General features: G+C 40.1%; 1 protein-coding gene across 5 annotated transcripts; it reads left to right on the top strand.

Moving 5' to 3' along the window:
- The first annotated feature begins 12 nt into the window (after window positions 1-12).
- ZNF410 (zinc finger protein 410) lies at window positions 13-15,170 on the top strand. Of its 5 annotated transcripts, none has more exons than XM_031593860.2 (10): window positions 13-353; window positions 1,724-1,918; window positions 6,614-6,749; window positions 7,042-7,275; window positions 7,581-7,772; window positions 8,603-8,762; window positions 9,126-9,307; window positions 11,832-11,921; window positions 12,954-13,079; window positions 13,594-15,170. In XM_031593860.2, the coding sequence occupies exons 2-10, from the start codon at window positions 1,886-1,888 to the stop codon at window positions 13,776-13,778; spliced, it is 1,338 nt and encodes a 445-aa protein (XP_031449720.1). In that variant the 5' UTR covers window positions 13-353; window positions 1,724-1,885; the 3' UTR covers window positions 13,779-15,170. The 5 variants fall into 5 exon arrangements, with proteins under 5 accessions (XP_031449720.1, XP_089997491.1, XP_089997492.1 ...); XM_090141365.1 differs by lacking the exon at window positions 13-353 and adding an exon at window positions 457-627; XM_090141366.1 differs by lacking the exons at window positions 13-353; window positions 1,724-1,918 and adding an exon at window positions 3,115-3,258.
- The last annotated feature ends 200 nt before the right edge of the window (window positions 15,171-15,370 follow it).

Consider the following 15,370-nt stretch of genomic DNA (forward strand, 5'->3'; position numbering starts at 1 on the left):
TCTATCTCCTTATTTTAATGCCTGCTCAACCGGTCCGCCTCGCTGAGTCAAAGGGCTCCTGAGGTCACCGAGCGTCTCAATGTAACTGCGCCCGCAGCTCGGTGCTCTGCGCTTACGGAAGTGACATGGGGAGACAGTGCCGCGCGGGGCCGCCGTGCCGGGACGGAGCCCGGCGGAACGCGATGGAAGCTCAGCCCGAGCCGGCGGTACCGCCGGGAGGCCCCGGGGAAGGCGGCGCTGCGGTTCGGATGCGGCGCTCCTCCCTGCGCTCACCATAGAGCTGCGGGCGGCGCCCTCCTCAGCGTCGGCATTTCCGGGCGGCGCCGCGTCACGTCCGGGCGGCGGAGATGCCGGTAAGGCTGCCGGGGGCCGGGCGCTCCGCCGGGACTCGCTGTCCGCCGCGGGGCTGGGGCTGCCCCCGAGCTGGCGGGAGGGGAGGGTTAGGGCACGCGGCCCGCGGCCGCAGGGGGACGGCGCCGCGCAGGCCCAGGGCCGCGCCCGCCCCTCTCCCGGGCCCACTATCCCGGGGCGGGCTGAGAGGTGGAGGAGCGCAGCGGTAGGGCTGTGGGGCGGGGCGCTCCGCTCCGCTCCCGCCGCCATCGCTGCCGTCCCGACCCTGTGCGACAGGTACCCCGAGCGCCGCGGGAATGCTTTTGATTCTCTGCGAGGTGGTTCTGTGATTGTGATAAATGGGAGGCGTGGCAGGAACTTCGGTTTGTTCGCCCCTCATTAGTATCAAAGCCCTTTTTTGGTAGTTAGGAACGATACATTCCTGCTTTATCTCGTAGTCCAAAGAAGGAACATTGTGTGACTGTGTGAAATAGCATCTGAAGAGAACTTACCTCACAAATCCCTATAGCTATCTGTGTCCAATTAGAAATTTGTCACCACCACCAGTTGGACGTGTTAGAGAACAAGCAGAGGTTTCCTAGTGATGGGGTGCACATAGTGCTTGTCATCAAACATTTGGATAATCCCCACAGGGGATTCAGCCTCTGTCTCTTGCATGCTGACGTATGTGGTTTTCAATCAGTTCCATACATTTCCAGGTAAACAATTAAGATTCTCAGTGAAAATTACACATTACAAGGAAAACTCTTAGAGTGGGTCCAGAGGGCCACTAAAATGATCAGAAAGCTGGAGTCCTCCTCTCCTATGAGGAAAGGTTGAGAGAATTGGGCTTGTTTAGCTTGGAGAAGGCTCTGGGGAGACCTCATTGCAGCCTTCCAATACTTGAAGGGAGCATATAAACAGGAGGAGGAATGGCTGTTTAAGAGGGTGAATAGTGATAGAACAAGGAGGAATAGTTTTAAACTGAGACAGGTGAGGCTTAGGTTAGATATTAGGAGGAAGTTTTCTTTCCACAGAGGGTGACAACACTGGAACAGGTTCCCCAAGGAGGTCGTGGATGCCCCATCCCTAGGAGCCCTGAAGGCTGGATGGGTTTTGGGCAGCTTGGTCTGGTGGTTGGCAACCCTGCACGTGGCAGGGGGTTGAAACTAGATGATTTTCCCAGGCCATTCTATGAAAGCTTGGAAAATAGCCACTGAAAATCAGTTTCAGATGTTAAGATATTATTTTGGTGGTTCAAGAACAATTTAAATGCAGGAACCTCTATAAGCTCTCTCATATACTTCAAAGTACATTCTGCAGTTACATGCAATATCTGCTGACTTTTTCTTGCTCATGCTTGTTTGTTCATTTTTTTTTTTTTACTGTTTAGGTTAAACCAAATATTTGCGCAACACAACTTTGTGCAGGAGGACCATCGCTTTGTTTTATACTTCAGAAAATATAAGAATGAGTCGAGTGTTGTTCTCTCTGAATTAAAAGTATATATCTGTGCCTTGCTGAGGACAGCTGCAGGAATCAAACACTTGAATCAATGTTATCGGATGAGTTAGAATCCAAACCAGAGGTGAGTTCGGTTCCCAAAGAAGTTTGCAGACAACACTTAGGAAAAGTTCAGAGATTACTGTTTGCTGCTTAGATATTTTTTTTTCCTTTGTGATACTAGTGATACTTTCATGTTTTTGTGTATGATAAAAGATGGAAGAATACTTAAGGCTTTTTCCCTTCCTCTCAGGTTTAAGCCAATACTTTTGCCTGTTCTCAGGTTACATTTTTTCTTTCAGTATTATAATGTTCTTTCTGTTAAAAGAATAAAATAAATTGCTGCACTGACTACTTCTTTTCCTCAAACCAAATTGACTTAACTCACTCCTTAAAGCCAAGTAATTATTATTATTTTTCTTCTACATGAGCCAGTTGCGTTTTAAAAGTGCTCACATTTCCAGTAAGGAGTTGACAGGAACAGTAGATGATTGCACTCAAGGCTTCCCGGTTGCTCAGCATGAGGCTGCTTCCGTCCCCAGGCAATGATGTGTGTATGTGCTGTGTATGTGCAGTTGACCACAGATTAATACATGTACATCTAAGATATCTTTAAGAGATAAACAGAAACAGTGTGAATGATACAGAAAGCCACGTTATTTCTTGCAGGGTAATAAGGCTTAAAGTTTGTAAGCAGAACATGGCTATTTTCATAGTCATTTTACACACATAGATTCACAGATGTCTTTAGTCTCTACTAGACCTGAAGTCCTTCTTGTACTTATACCAGACCCACAGCTTTTTAGCCAGTTTCCACTAGGAGCTTGGGTCTTTCCAGACTAGTTTCTCCCTATTCACATCTGCTGACAAGCAGAACACTTACTTGCAGGAGAAGTATTCAAGAATAGTATTTATTTGAGGGGTTAACCTGTGACCAGGAACTCTAATCTCTCTCTCTTCTCCATGGTTCTTCCTCCATTCACCTGGCTTCATTCCCCCACTGATCTTCCCCCAAGACTTTGCATTATAAGTTTTACACATCTCCCCATCCCTGTTGCATTCTATGCTTTTGATCTTTCCCGTGATGCCTGTATAATCAATGAATATAAAGATATTATAATTATGATATAAACAAGGGAGCTTGGCTAAGCAGGTTATAATGACAAAAAGAGAATAGATAGAATGCTTACCTGTGTTCTAGGCTTGCTGCAAAACTCCAGAGGAAGGATCTCCAGAAGAGATCCTTTCCCACCAGTAGTCAGCTCTTAAATGGGTCTAGGAGAGGTGGAGCCAGGCTCCACCCCTTCCGGCAGCACAGGTGAATTGCCTTCATCTGTGCTCCCATGGCTGACTCATTGCTTGCCTCAGGTGATCCATCAGAGGTTCAGGCTGTGATTTAGCAGTTCCCATACACTGCCCATTTAGGTAAGACTAACAAAGGCACCATATCAGGTTCTGTAGTTTGCTTGATAATGTGGTATGGTATTTATAGCTTAACAAAGCCTTTCCAGTCACACAACTCAGGAAGAGTATCTGCAAGTTCTCAAGAACTGTGAGTAGTCTCAGCTTGGGCTGCAAGGAGTTTTTTTTTTTTTCCTTTTCTTTTGATTTTACATAAACTGCTTATGAATTTTCTCTAGGTTCTGGAATGGTAAGGTAGAGGAGATTTTGTGATCTCAGTCCTTTGAGGGAGAGGATTGCCATAGGTTATTTCTGACAAATTTTAAGGGCCCGGATACTTGGAATACTTGCTCCCTTACTACTCAAGTGAACTGTCAGTGGGCCTCATTTTCCTTACTTAAATTATTTGTTAATTAGGCATGTTTGCATAATAGTCCTATTTTCCCATAGCAGGGTTGTACTTTCTTTCCGGCAAAAGCAGGACATAGTAAGCCATTCTCCAGTAAGAACTGACCGCTTACATGAATGCTACAGTGGTTGTAGAGCAGATTTTTTTTCATAGATACTGTCTTTTAAACCGTATTCTTCAATCTTGATCAAGGCTGCTTTATATTACAAATTGGAATTTGTTTGTACTGTGTATTACCCTCCTCTACACATCTTTTTTCTGATTCTGACTGTGAAAGCTGAGTGTTAAATTAGTGAGTGTCCTTTAAAGAAAAGTAGGTAGATAATCTTTCACAAATATTAGTTCCTCTACTTCTGAAAATCTGTCATGACTTTGTATTTGCTAATGGGCCGTGGCACCCTAAATCTTATAGCCACAGATATGGTTTCATATACTCTTACCACGTGAGAAAGTTATTCATTAAGAATTGACTATTTATGCACAAATAACATCTATATTAATATTCATCAAGACACTACAGATGGATTGCATAAGCTTCATTGGTTCTGTTTTTTATCTTTCTAAAAAAGCAAACACTTAATACTTGAACAGGGACAGATCCTCCCCGATAAGATATCACAGAGCTGCTTGGAGAGTTTAAGGCTGTAAGGCATTTACCTTCTCATCTGCATTCCCTGCTCCCATAGCCGTATTGCTTGCGTTCCTCAGGGAACCGATAAGATCTGAATTTTGCATGTTCTAAGCCTTCAGAGTGAATTGTTAAAATTGCAAATATTTCCAGCCACCTCTACCACACTGCCCCACTGCAGAGTGCTTTCTGCTGTCTGGGGAGCTTTACCACAGTTAATCATGCAAACTACAGCTCTGGTCTGTAAGTTGACGTGCCTGTTGAATCTTTCCTCCTCAGTACCTTACAAGGAGAGATTCTTGTAAATTAATTCCCTGGATGTTACATGGTAGGAAAGTACCTTAGTTCCTAGCTGATCAGCCTCCTACTGTGTACCCCCCTTTCAGTGGAGAGGGAAAGATGGCAAGGAAATATTATTTTGACCTTTTGATTTTGTAGCAGTTCACCAGTTAAACTTAGAGCAGAAACACTATCGATTAAAACAGTCCGTGCTGCTCTGGGAGTCTAGTCTAGCCCTGCAGTGAGAGGACAGTTGGGCTCTTGACCTAGTTCAAGTGGCGTACTGGTATTAAAGTGGGTTTAAGCCAGTGCTTACTTCTGCATTCCTCAATGAGAGGTGGCTGCTGCTCAGGTAAGCATGCTGGGGAGCACCCAGCCCAGGCAGGGCAAGACCAGCATTCTGTGCTGTAGCACCTGAACACAGCAGGCAGAGGGAGATGCTGGTAACAGGATCCATCAATAATTTTAACTAAGGCAGCGTGAACCATGTCTGGGGCCATCCAGGTGGCCTGCTTAGGAACAGCAGCAGATGGGGCTGAAGTCGCTGCTGTAGTAGAGGTTCAACGTTCATCCAAGAGACAAAGCCAGAAACAGAACTGACAATAGCTAGAACTACAGCTTGGAATGAGAAGAAGGCCCCAGGCTGAGCTTAAATAGGTCTCTGATCAGTGGGTGTGAGTGAGTCTCCAGGTGAGACCACTCAGGGCAATTAATGCCTCGCAACTCTGTCATAAGTCTCTCTTAGAGGTAAAACTGAGGAAGCATCAGTATTGCCAGTATTTTCATGAGAGGATATATGCATAAAGGGATCAAAGCCCAAACGATTAGGTACTCTCTTGTATTCTTTGTAGCTTCTTTGATTTAAGGTACTTGGTTCTGTTGGTTCTGTTGTAGGACAGGCTTAAAAGGCTGGTATCTGTTACAGAAATTGTTTGGATTTGGGTGCCAGTGGTTCTGAAATTTAAATGTTAAGACAGTCACAAAATAAATTTGTAGAATAAGGATTAAATAATGAGTGACTGTGAGTTTTGTTGTTGTTTCAAGTGGATTGTGATTAAGTGAGAGGAGCATGCCGTCCTTTTTTTTTACTTGCTTTCTTTCGATACCGATGAGCCGTCACACTGCACAGGTAACTCCACATGAATACATAAAGTTTAATAAGGAGACAGGACAGACTGTGACGGTGGTTAAGCATGGGTTTTGGCCGGGCAAATGAATTGACCGACTTATGACTTGACTACTTACATGTAAGGGGCCTCTTTTGTGTCCATCTTTTTCCGTATTCCTGTGTTTGTTCTACCCTAATCCACCTTGAACCCCTCCTCTTTCAGCCTTTGGCCTTTTTCTTGGATAGTGTTCTGTGTCATCTCCCAGATGTCGTGTCAAGTCTGGGCATGCGTCCCAGAATAAGTCCCTTTCACACAACAGTCCCCCTTACCTTGCATTATTTCTTCTGCTGAATTCCCTTACTCTGTGGGTTTTGCACTAAGGATGACAGCTTTAATTGTTCACCTTTGATGGTTTTAGAGGTAGCTGATTTGGACAGATGAGACTGTGGACACCTCCCCCTTTTCATCTCAACCTTGTTCCAGCCCTACCTGTCAACTTCAAATAGCCATTAGCTAGATGTTTTGCAATCAGTCTCTTGCTTTTTTAAATTTATACAGCCAACTTGTCAAGTGTTGTTTTTTTATATAATATTTAAACAACAACAATTTCAAAGATTGATCATGGAGAACATTTACTTAGAAGGTGATAGCACAGTAAAGTATCAAGTTCTAAAAGATACATTAAAGAAAATATGGAATAGCCTGATTAACCTTCAGTATATTCTGCAGTGATCCAGAACTTATTTTTTATTATTTGTTAAAGAAATGAGACTTTTGTAGATATTTTACAAATGACAAATACAAATATGTTCTTTGTCTTTAATGTAAGCTGAAGAGCTTACAGTCACTTTGATGGTAATAAATGATATTTTTTGTCTCTTGCAGGGGGGATTCCTACAATTAAGTAGGATTAATGTTTTATGCTCCATCTAATCTTCAATTTCTTTTTTCCAGCTGCTGGTTCAGTTTGTTCAGAATACTTCTATTCCACTAGCTCAAGGGCTGGTGGAATCAGAGCCAAAAGACATCACCTGTCTTTCTCTCCTTCCTGTTACTGAGACCTCAGAATGCAACAGACTCATGTTACCAGGTAAAATCTATGCAGTGGATCTTTGTGAGCATGCTGCTTATAAAGCTGTCTTAACTACTCCTCTGTGGTGCATCATCCCTGCCTCTTGCAGATAAGGCATTCCAGTGATGGAGGAACAAGTTCAGAAGAATGACTGAAACTTTTCTCATTTAACAGTGAAGTCTGACTAGTTAGAAATATCCTTTCTCCCCAGTTTCTCTCAAGTTTTTTGTTTGTTTTTCTTTTTTTCCTAGAAAAATAACTTCATGGGTATTTTTATACTTTTTGTTTTCTGTTTTATTTACTTCACCAGATGATGAAAGAGATCTCACTTCTCCAAGTCACGCTAATTCTTCCAAAGATGTCTCTTCATCTGCTGTGTTGAGGAGCCTCCAGGTAAATGTGGGCCCTGATGGAGAGGAAACAAGGGTACAGAATGTACAGAAACCATCTGAACTTCTGTCATCTCCAGAGACTTCCAGTTTATTGCAAGACCTGCAGCCCAGTGACAGCACTTCATTTATTCTTCTCAACCTAACAAGAGCAGGTAATTCTCCTTCTGTTTGCCATCTAGCTTGGTATGTCTCAGACAACAGAATGCAGGGGATGCACAGTACATCTCTGTCCCTGCTGCTTAGGAAAGGGAAAGGTCACAGAATTTGCTGGACGTTGTTGAATATTCCAGCACATTTAATCATCAACAGCTTCCTACAGTGCAGAGGTCAGTGAAGACTTTTTCAGTGCAGCAATTACACCCGTACAATGAATGCTAGCTTCTGGGAAGGAAAATAAAATTCCCTCTTCCATTTATTACATTATCCTTCTCTTTGATGAAGTTGCCTTCTTTTCTAGGGCTGGGCTCTCCAGCAGAGCACTTGGTGTTTGTTCAAGATGAAGCAGAAGATTCTGGGAATGACTTTCTCTCTCACGATAGCACAGACAGCAGTACTCCATGGTTCCTGCGGGTGCAAGAATTGGCCCATGACAGTTTGATTGCTGCAACTCGAGCACAGCTCGCTAAGAATGCCAAAGCAAGCAATAATGGTAGGATATCTCCTGATTCTGTCTCAGAAGTTGAATGTTCCATATAAGACTCCTATTTTCATATTGTTTATTCCTCTCTTTCACTCTTTCTTGCTTTTAAGCTATTCTGTGTGTCCTCAAATTAGCAGTGACAAAGTTACAGACAACAATCGTGATTTTTCTGTAATATAAATAGGCTCCTCAGTTTTTCTCAGAGAATGAACTTCAGTGAAGCCAGCAGTGCTGTTGCAGTCCCTGTGTTCTCTGGTACATGCAAAAAGTATCTGACTACAGCTGTTTTTCTTTTAACCTTCATTTTTGCTTTCAGGTGTATTTTTAATGCATATCATAACTTATCCTTTTTTCTTCCCAACTGCTCTAGGTTTTGAGATGATCTGAGGAGTACGTGATTGTATTTAGACATTTTTTTGTGACAATTTTTTCAATTAATGATTGCAAAGAAATGCAGTATCCCTTTTTTAGCTAGAGTGTTTTTAAAAGTAGTTATCCTGACTGCTACTTAAAATTGGATGGTTATTATTGGTATAGAGACTGTTTTTACAGTTTTTGGTGCATTGATTTTCTATCCTTCTTGTGATAAGCCTCATCTGGTAGGAGGTTGTATGATACAAATAGTTTGCTGGCAGTAGTCTATGGTCCTGGAGAGGATTGTGAATCTGTGTCAGATCCTTCTTATGGGCTGGGTAGCAGCACGTAGGACATAGTAAACAATTAGAAGCCTGCCACATATCTACCTTACAGTCCTGTATCATGTTTTATGCTGGTTTTATCTATTAGCTTTGATGCATTTTAGTAATCTGCATCTTTTTAAGATGGGCTTTTTATTTCAGGTGAAAATGTTCATCTTTGCTCAGGAGATGGGCAACCGAAAGACTCAAGCCCCATTCCTCACTTATCTCGTGTGGAAAGGAAGTTGAAATGCACAGTTGAAGGCTGCGATCGGACGTTTGTGTGGCCAGCTCACTTCAAATATCATCTGAAAACACATCGGTGAGCAGAATAAAGCCACACGTTGTCATGACTTTCAAAAAAAGATGCTCTGTAGTTGGGAATGCATTACCTTTTGATGTCAGCAAGCTGTGGAAACCTGGTATTACTGTTAGAAATAGTAGGCCTGCTGCTTGCTTGCTTCAGATGGTCAGTTATGTTGAAACATTTTGGCCAGACAGGTTATTTTTGAAGTTTCTTATTAGTGTTTGATTTAGAATATTTCTATTTTAGCATGTCTTCAATAAAGATATTTTTTATTTTTATTTCAACAACTGGAAAAAGTTGAGTGTTGATGGGGGGGAAAAAAAAAAAAAAAAACATTGAAGAAGATGGTAATGAAACAGCTATTTTATTGCTTTGCAGGAATGATCGTTCCTTCACCTGCCCAGCAGAAGGCTGTGGAAAAAGTTTTTATGTCTTGCAGAGGCTGAAGGTGCACATGAGAACTCACAATGGTGAAAAACCCTTTGTTTGTACAGAGCTGGGTTGTGGGAAACAATTTACAACAGCTGGAAATCTGAAGAACCACCTACGAATTCACACTGGTGTGTTTTAGACTTCATCTATTTGTGGTCTGAAGAAGTGGGGTCTTAAGTGAGGAATAAAGTACTGCCTCCTCCATCATCAAACTCTTGAAAATGTTATGCTTGTATATCTCTGGCCTTCTTTAATGTCCATTTTCTTTTCAAATGAGTAATAAGTGAACACCTCTGCTGTAATTATTTTCGTAAAGAAGCTATTTTAAATTCCTGAAAAGCACAATAGTTTAGATGTTTCTTCAGTGTGAGTCCTGGTAGACAGTAGTAGCTATACTGACATTTGGCTGAATCTGCCTACCTTATGTGCTTGTAGAATGACTATGTGTGAGAGATCTAGGAAAGTGAGGAGTACAGTGGAATGAGTATCAAAAATCAGCAAAATCTCATAGAAAAAGGCATTAGTTGAAGAAAGCATTTTGGCATGCAAACTGCTCTATTTGTAGTAATGCTGATTCGGGATGTTGCCATATATTGGATTCTATGTACTCTTAACTAATGCACAAATTTTTATATTAAATAAAAGAAGAACATTATTTCACAGTGCTGTATTTTATATATGGTTTGTTTATGCTGTTTCATGAGCAGAGTTCTGCCTTGTCAGTATTTTTGGAAGTTTTGCCAGCCGAAGTCTTGACAATGTATAGAGTGCTTTACAAGCATTTATCCTAGAAAGGTGTTTGAAGAGCTGTGGAAGTTCCTTCTGAAATGATCAGCAGTTTTAATCTAAGTTAGCAAAGTTGTTAGTGAATATTTCGGGAGCTTTGCTTGTTTGTTTTTTAAGCTTCGAGGTTAATGCATCACTGACACAAATGACCCAATCCAAGCCTCCCAGAATTTTGTGTTTGGAGATTCCCTGTTGGCTGAGAAGGTAGTGTTGCATTACAGCTGGTTAACATTTCAAAATAAACTTGAAAACTGGGAGAGCACAATGGCCTCTCTTGTAAAATGAAATTCCAAATTATGTGGGCTGCTAGCAGCTGTACATGCTTTCTGCCTTAAACACTACCTTATGCTAGGTACTTTGTAAAAAGCTCATGGGAAAAAATTGCTATTTTAAAGGCATTTGCAGTCTAACTAGAAAACATGGGAGCAGATGTTGGGATGTAGTTAAAAGTGATATATGCCAAAAATAAAATTTTGAATGTGCAGTAACAGTAACCATAGTTTGTCTAGGTGGGGTTTTTTTGTGTGTGTGTTTAAAGTTCCTAGCCAAAGAATAAACAAAGTAAATAGGCCCAGGTTACACATGCTCAATCTTCTACAATAGTGTTCTGCAGCCAACAGAGTAGTAACTTCTGGAAGAGTAAAATATGTTTTTCTAAAATGCATTTTGATAACGTGATTAAGAGTTTGATCAGCTCTTGATGCAGATGTACAAATACATCTAAGGTTTCTTATAGATAGAATTTTATGCTGTTGTTTTTGTCAGTGGTAGTTTTTATTTCTTTCTTTCCAAGTGTTAAATGGTTATAAAGAGAAAATTTCCAAATAGTGTTTGGGAATCTGCTACTTGTTTCAGTTCTGTAACACCAACTGATCTGTTAAATGCTACAGCAGATATGAAGCTGAGAAATGAACTGTAGAGAGAGGACTTTTAAAGGCAAAATTGCAGTAGAAACAACTAAAAAAATAAGTTTGCTCTCAAAGATCTATATACATGTTAGACAAAATAACTTCAAAATATCTTCAAAATAACTGAAGCATTACTTAATCTGTGAAGTTGTTACTCTGACACAGTAGTGTAGAAAAAGGCTTGAAATTGTACTGATAAGCATGGCATATTGAGATCTTTAATTGGATGTTGCAGATGACAGTTAGCTTTGATTTTATTTAAGGCATTAAAAAGGAGTTTAGAACAGATTAATTACATTATAGTGCACTAGTACTGTCATCTCCCAGTTTATCATCATGTAGACAAATGCAACAATAGCTCTGGAGATGTATACAAATAGCAACTTTCTGTCTATGAGAACAAATTGTGCCTTGAATTACTGTTCTTTTGTGAATAAATATAAATGACTGACACACCTCTGTCAGGTTTTTGCCAAGGTCGGCCTGATCTGAAATAAAGTATAGAATCTGATGTGAAGGAAAATAGAGCTAATGGCATTTTTGGCACTGAGAGGCAGAAAGGAAATAGGATCCTGGGAGTTACTGAATCACAAAGATAGTTCTTAAGACCTGCGTATAAATGCTATATCATATTCCAGACACTGTTGTATTACTCTCTTGGTATTTATGCAGTTGGAAGATCTCTTTAGAAACAGAGCTTTTTTTTTTTTTTTTTTTTGTCTGATCAGTTAATGATGATCCAAGAATATTTAAGAAAAGGATTTGAATGTTTCCTCTTGAAAGCTGATAATGAGAATGCTTTAGGAGATTTAGGAAGCCTGTGTTATTTCTGTTGACCATGGTTACGTGTATGGCCATAAAGGAGAATGAGGTAGAGATCTTTAGGCAGTTCTTGGTGATTTGGACAATCAAATCAAGTTGTGATCCCAAACTATAAAACCTTACTTTTCCCTTTCAGGGGAAAAACCCTTTCTGTGTGAAGCACAGGGATGTGGTCGCTCCTTTGCTGAGTACTCCAGCCTTCGAAAACATTTAGTTGTCCACTCAGGTAAGAGGCTTCATCTGATATGCTGTGATTTAACTGAGAAAAGAACTTTATTGTCAGATTTTTATTTGACTTCCTTAAGAAAAATGCTCTGTTTTCTACAGAATTTCTGATTGTGCTTTTTTTGACAGTTTCCTTTGTGGTACCTGTGGCCTGCACAGTTTAATTTTTTTTTTTTTTTCCAAATGATATGCTTCTAAATTTGAACTACATTTTTAAAATCTATTTTTTAAAATGTTTTTAAGATGTCATGAAGGCATCTCTTTCATAGCTGCCATTTTCTTATTTTAAAAAGAGAATCTAGCACAGCTTTACACTAATCAAGACCATTCAATCTTTCATGAGTGAATTTCTGCCAGGGGTGGAGGCTTTTTTTTTTTTTTTTGTAATACCACATACTTGTGATCTAATGCTACAAAACATTAGATGGACATTTTGTGCATATTTCAAAGCTTCTGCTTTCTGTTTTGATCAATCTACCTTAAGAGGGATTATCTTAGTTCTCCATGCTTTTTACAACATCTGTCTTCCTGGTTTGTAGCTACTGAGTTCTCTCTTATTGGTATTATACTTGGTTGTAGATGGGAGGAATGATAGACTCCTTTGTCTGTTCTCTGTGGAAATCTTTTTCCAGTGACACTGTCATTCAGTATCTGCTCAGTCATGTTAACCAGATCCTGGTTATTGTATGATCAGATGCTCACCTCTGATTTCTTGCTTTTGGTCAGTTTGTATGCTAGATTATGAGATACTGAGTAAAAGATTTCAAATAACTCTCCTCCTATAAATCAGATGTTATTTTAGTCTTCAGAGCTGAGTTTTCCAACAACTGGCAACGCTGGTGTCTAAAACTCATATTCTGGAAGCTTACTGCTCTATAGGAAACAGTATTTCTCACTATTTTTTTTCACTGATATGTAACACAAAGGGTATCAACAGCCATTTCAAAACAGTGGTATTTGACAGTTTGTTTAATGAGATCTTTATTCCCAATTTTTTAATTCATAGGGTACTTTTTCCCCCTTTTTCTCCCAGGAGTGAAGCCCCATCAGTGCCAAATTTGTGGGAAGACATTTTCCCAGAGTGGTAGCAGAAATGTGCATATGAGGAAACACCATTCCCGAATTGGAACAGGTGGCAGCAGAGAGCAAGAACAACCAGGTAAGGAGGGGAAAAGTGCACAAAGAAAGTAGTGGATGGCCAAAGAGAAGGGGAGAGACCACAAGACAGTAAAAAATAAAAGACTGTTCCTCTTGGTGTCAAGAATCTTGTCAATTGCTCACTCTCTCCTTTTCTAGGATAGAAGAGGAAGTTATTTCTGTATTGTGGTTGAGGCAGATTGTTTTATTGTTTTAAAAATTGCGATGCTTTTTTTTTTTTTTTTTTTTTTTTTACATTAAAGTTGCTCCATTTGTTACATATTTTTGCTGTAAGAAGCCTTGTGTAAATTATTTCAGGAAAAAGGCAAACCTGCCTGAGATTCTGACATACTAACATTCAAAACAAAACAGATAAATATAGGAATTACCATCCATTGGAGATCCAGGTGCTCAGAGTAGTAACTGATAAAGCAGGTGACTAATGAAGAAGTCTGTGCAAATTGGAGGGGTGAAGGGATGTGTCATATGTTGTAGTACCATTACATGATTTTGTTTTACCCCTTTTTTCACAATAGAATCATTGATGGGCAGTAGTTTGCTGGAAGAATCTACAGTGCATAGTAAGAATCTCATCTCTGTGAACTCTCAGCCCAGCCTTGGTGTGGAGTCTCTACATCTGCCAGATACTGAGTCTATTATCGGAGTAGAGGAGGGTGAGACTGGCTGCTCTTTCTTCCGCCCTCTTATATGTAGTGACTGAAGTGGGATTGATTGCTCCTCCTAGAGACTCACCATGTTGCAGTGGGATGAGTAAACGTTGCTTTAACTGTGCACAGAGCAAGTTGGGTAGATGGCAAACAAATGATAACGCTGGAGCTGGAGAAGACATACTGGACCAAGTTTCTCTCTGCAGAGCTCAAAATGTGGTCTACTGCTTAAATGTCATTTAGCCCATGTCGTGGAACACCATTTCAAAACTGTTCATGCAGTCCATTCTCCTAAAGCCTAAAGCACTTGTTACATTGGAGCACTTAGAAGTTCCAGTTAAGGACCAGGATCTCATTGTGTTAGGCACTGTCCTGAATGTACAAACATTCAGTATCTTGAGCAACAGGCCTTTCATCCTTTACCTTCAGAGACTATATTCTAATACATCTCACTATCAGGAGCTGACTTAATATCTGAAATAAATGTACTACTTGGTATCATTTAATTACAACTGCTGTGTTCTTTTCCAGTTGCTTCTTTTCTAAAAATTTCTTTGATATATTAAGCTCTATAAATTACTCTACTATGTAGATATTTTGAATTTTTGTTAAGATAAAGTCATTTTCTTCATTCATTCTTCACATTCTGTGATTCTGTGATTCAGAATTAGCATTATTAAGGAAGCAGAATTTTGCTAAGATACTCTGCATTTGTTATGGCTCCTGTGTGAAGACAATGAATTTATATTGCTCCCCAGCTAATGTAAATGTAGTGCTGCTGCTGGTAAAGGTATTACAATTTGGAGGTTCTTGCAGAAGCAAGAAGGTGAATTTCAGTCTAGGGGACAGCACTCAGCAGATGCAATGTTTAGAATGCTCAACTGAAAAAAGAGGGGGGAAAAAAAAAAACACAAGAAAAGCCCCACAAGCATAAGCTTTACTGATTCTTTACTTTACTGATTCAGAATAAGTACTGAATACTGTGAATTCAGTAGAGACTGCTGAAACATATTCAGCTATTGTCAGCATGAACTGATTTCTTTGAAAGTGTTACATATTAACCCAAAACCCTGGGGCCCTAAATTTTAAGTTCTAATACTTTGTTATGATTTTCAATGCCACAAACTCAGCTTTATGTATCTATCTAACGTGCTAGCTGTTACAGGTACTGTATTTTTTATTTGATGAAGAGGTGGAATTGTTATGAAGAAATGGATTGAGCTAAAGAAGATAAAAGAAGAGACAACTTCCATTTATGTGTGGAAAAGATTGATGAAGAAATTGGACAGTGCAGGAACACTGATGGCCATTATAAAACCTTCTAATCTCAAAGTGTTCTGACATCACAGCTCTCAGAAAACAGGTGGTAAGGGTTTATATTTTTGAGATGCTATATTACTGTCAAGTAAAGGAAGATGACTAATGTGTGAACTATACCATTTAAGATGCCCCAGGCGCCCCAGCATGACACATTGACAGGTAATACCTAATCTTGCTTTCACTGAAGTCCGTCTTTGATATCACAGTAATAGTAGAATTAGGACAGTAGCAATCCAAAGTTCTTAATTACAACCTTAATAATCTTGGTTCTTTTTCAGACCAAATAAATGACCTGAGTTGGTAAGAAATTAAAACTGAGTTTCAA

Source organism: Phasianus colchicus, chromosome 5 (assembly GCF_987193195.1).
Source record: "Phasianus colchicus chromosome 5, bPhaCol1.hap1.1, whole genome shotgun sequence".
Taxonomy (NCBI): Eukaryota; Metazoa; Chordata; class Aves; order Galliformes; family Phasianidae; genus Phasianus; species Phasianus colchicus.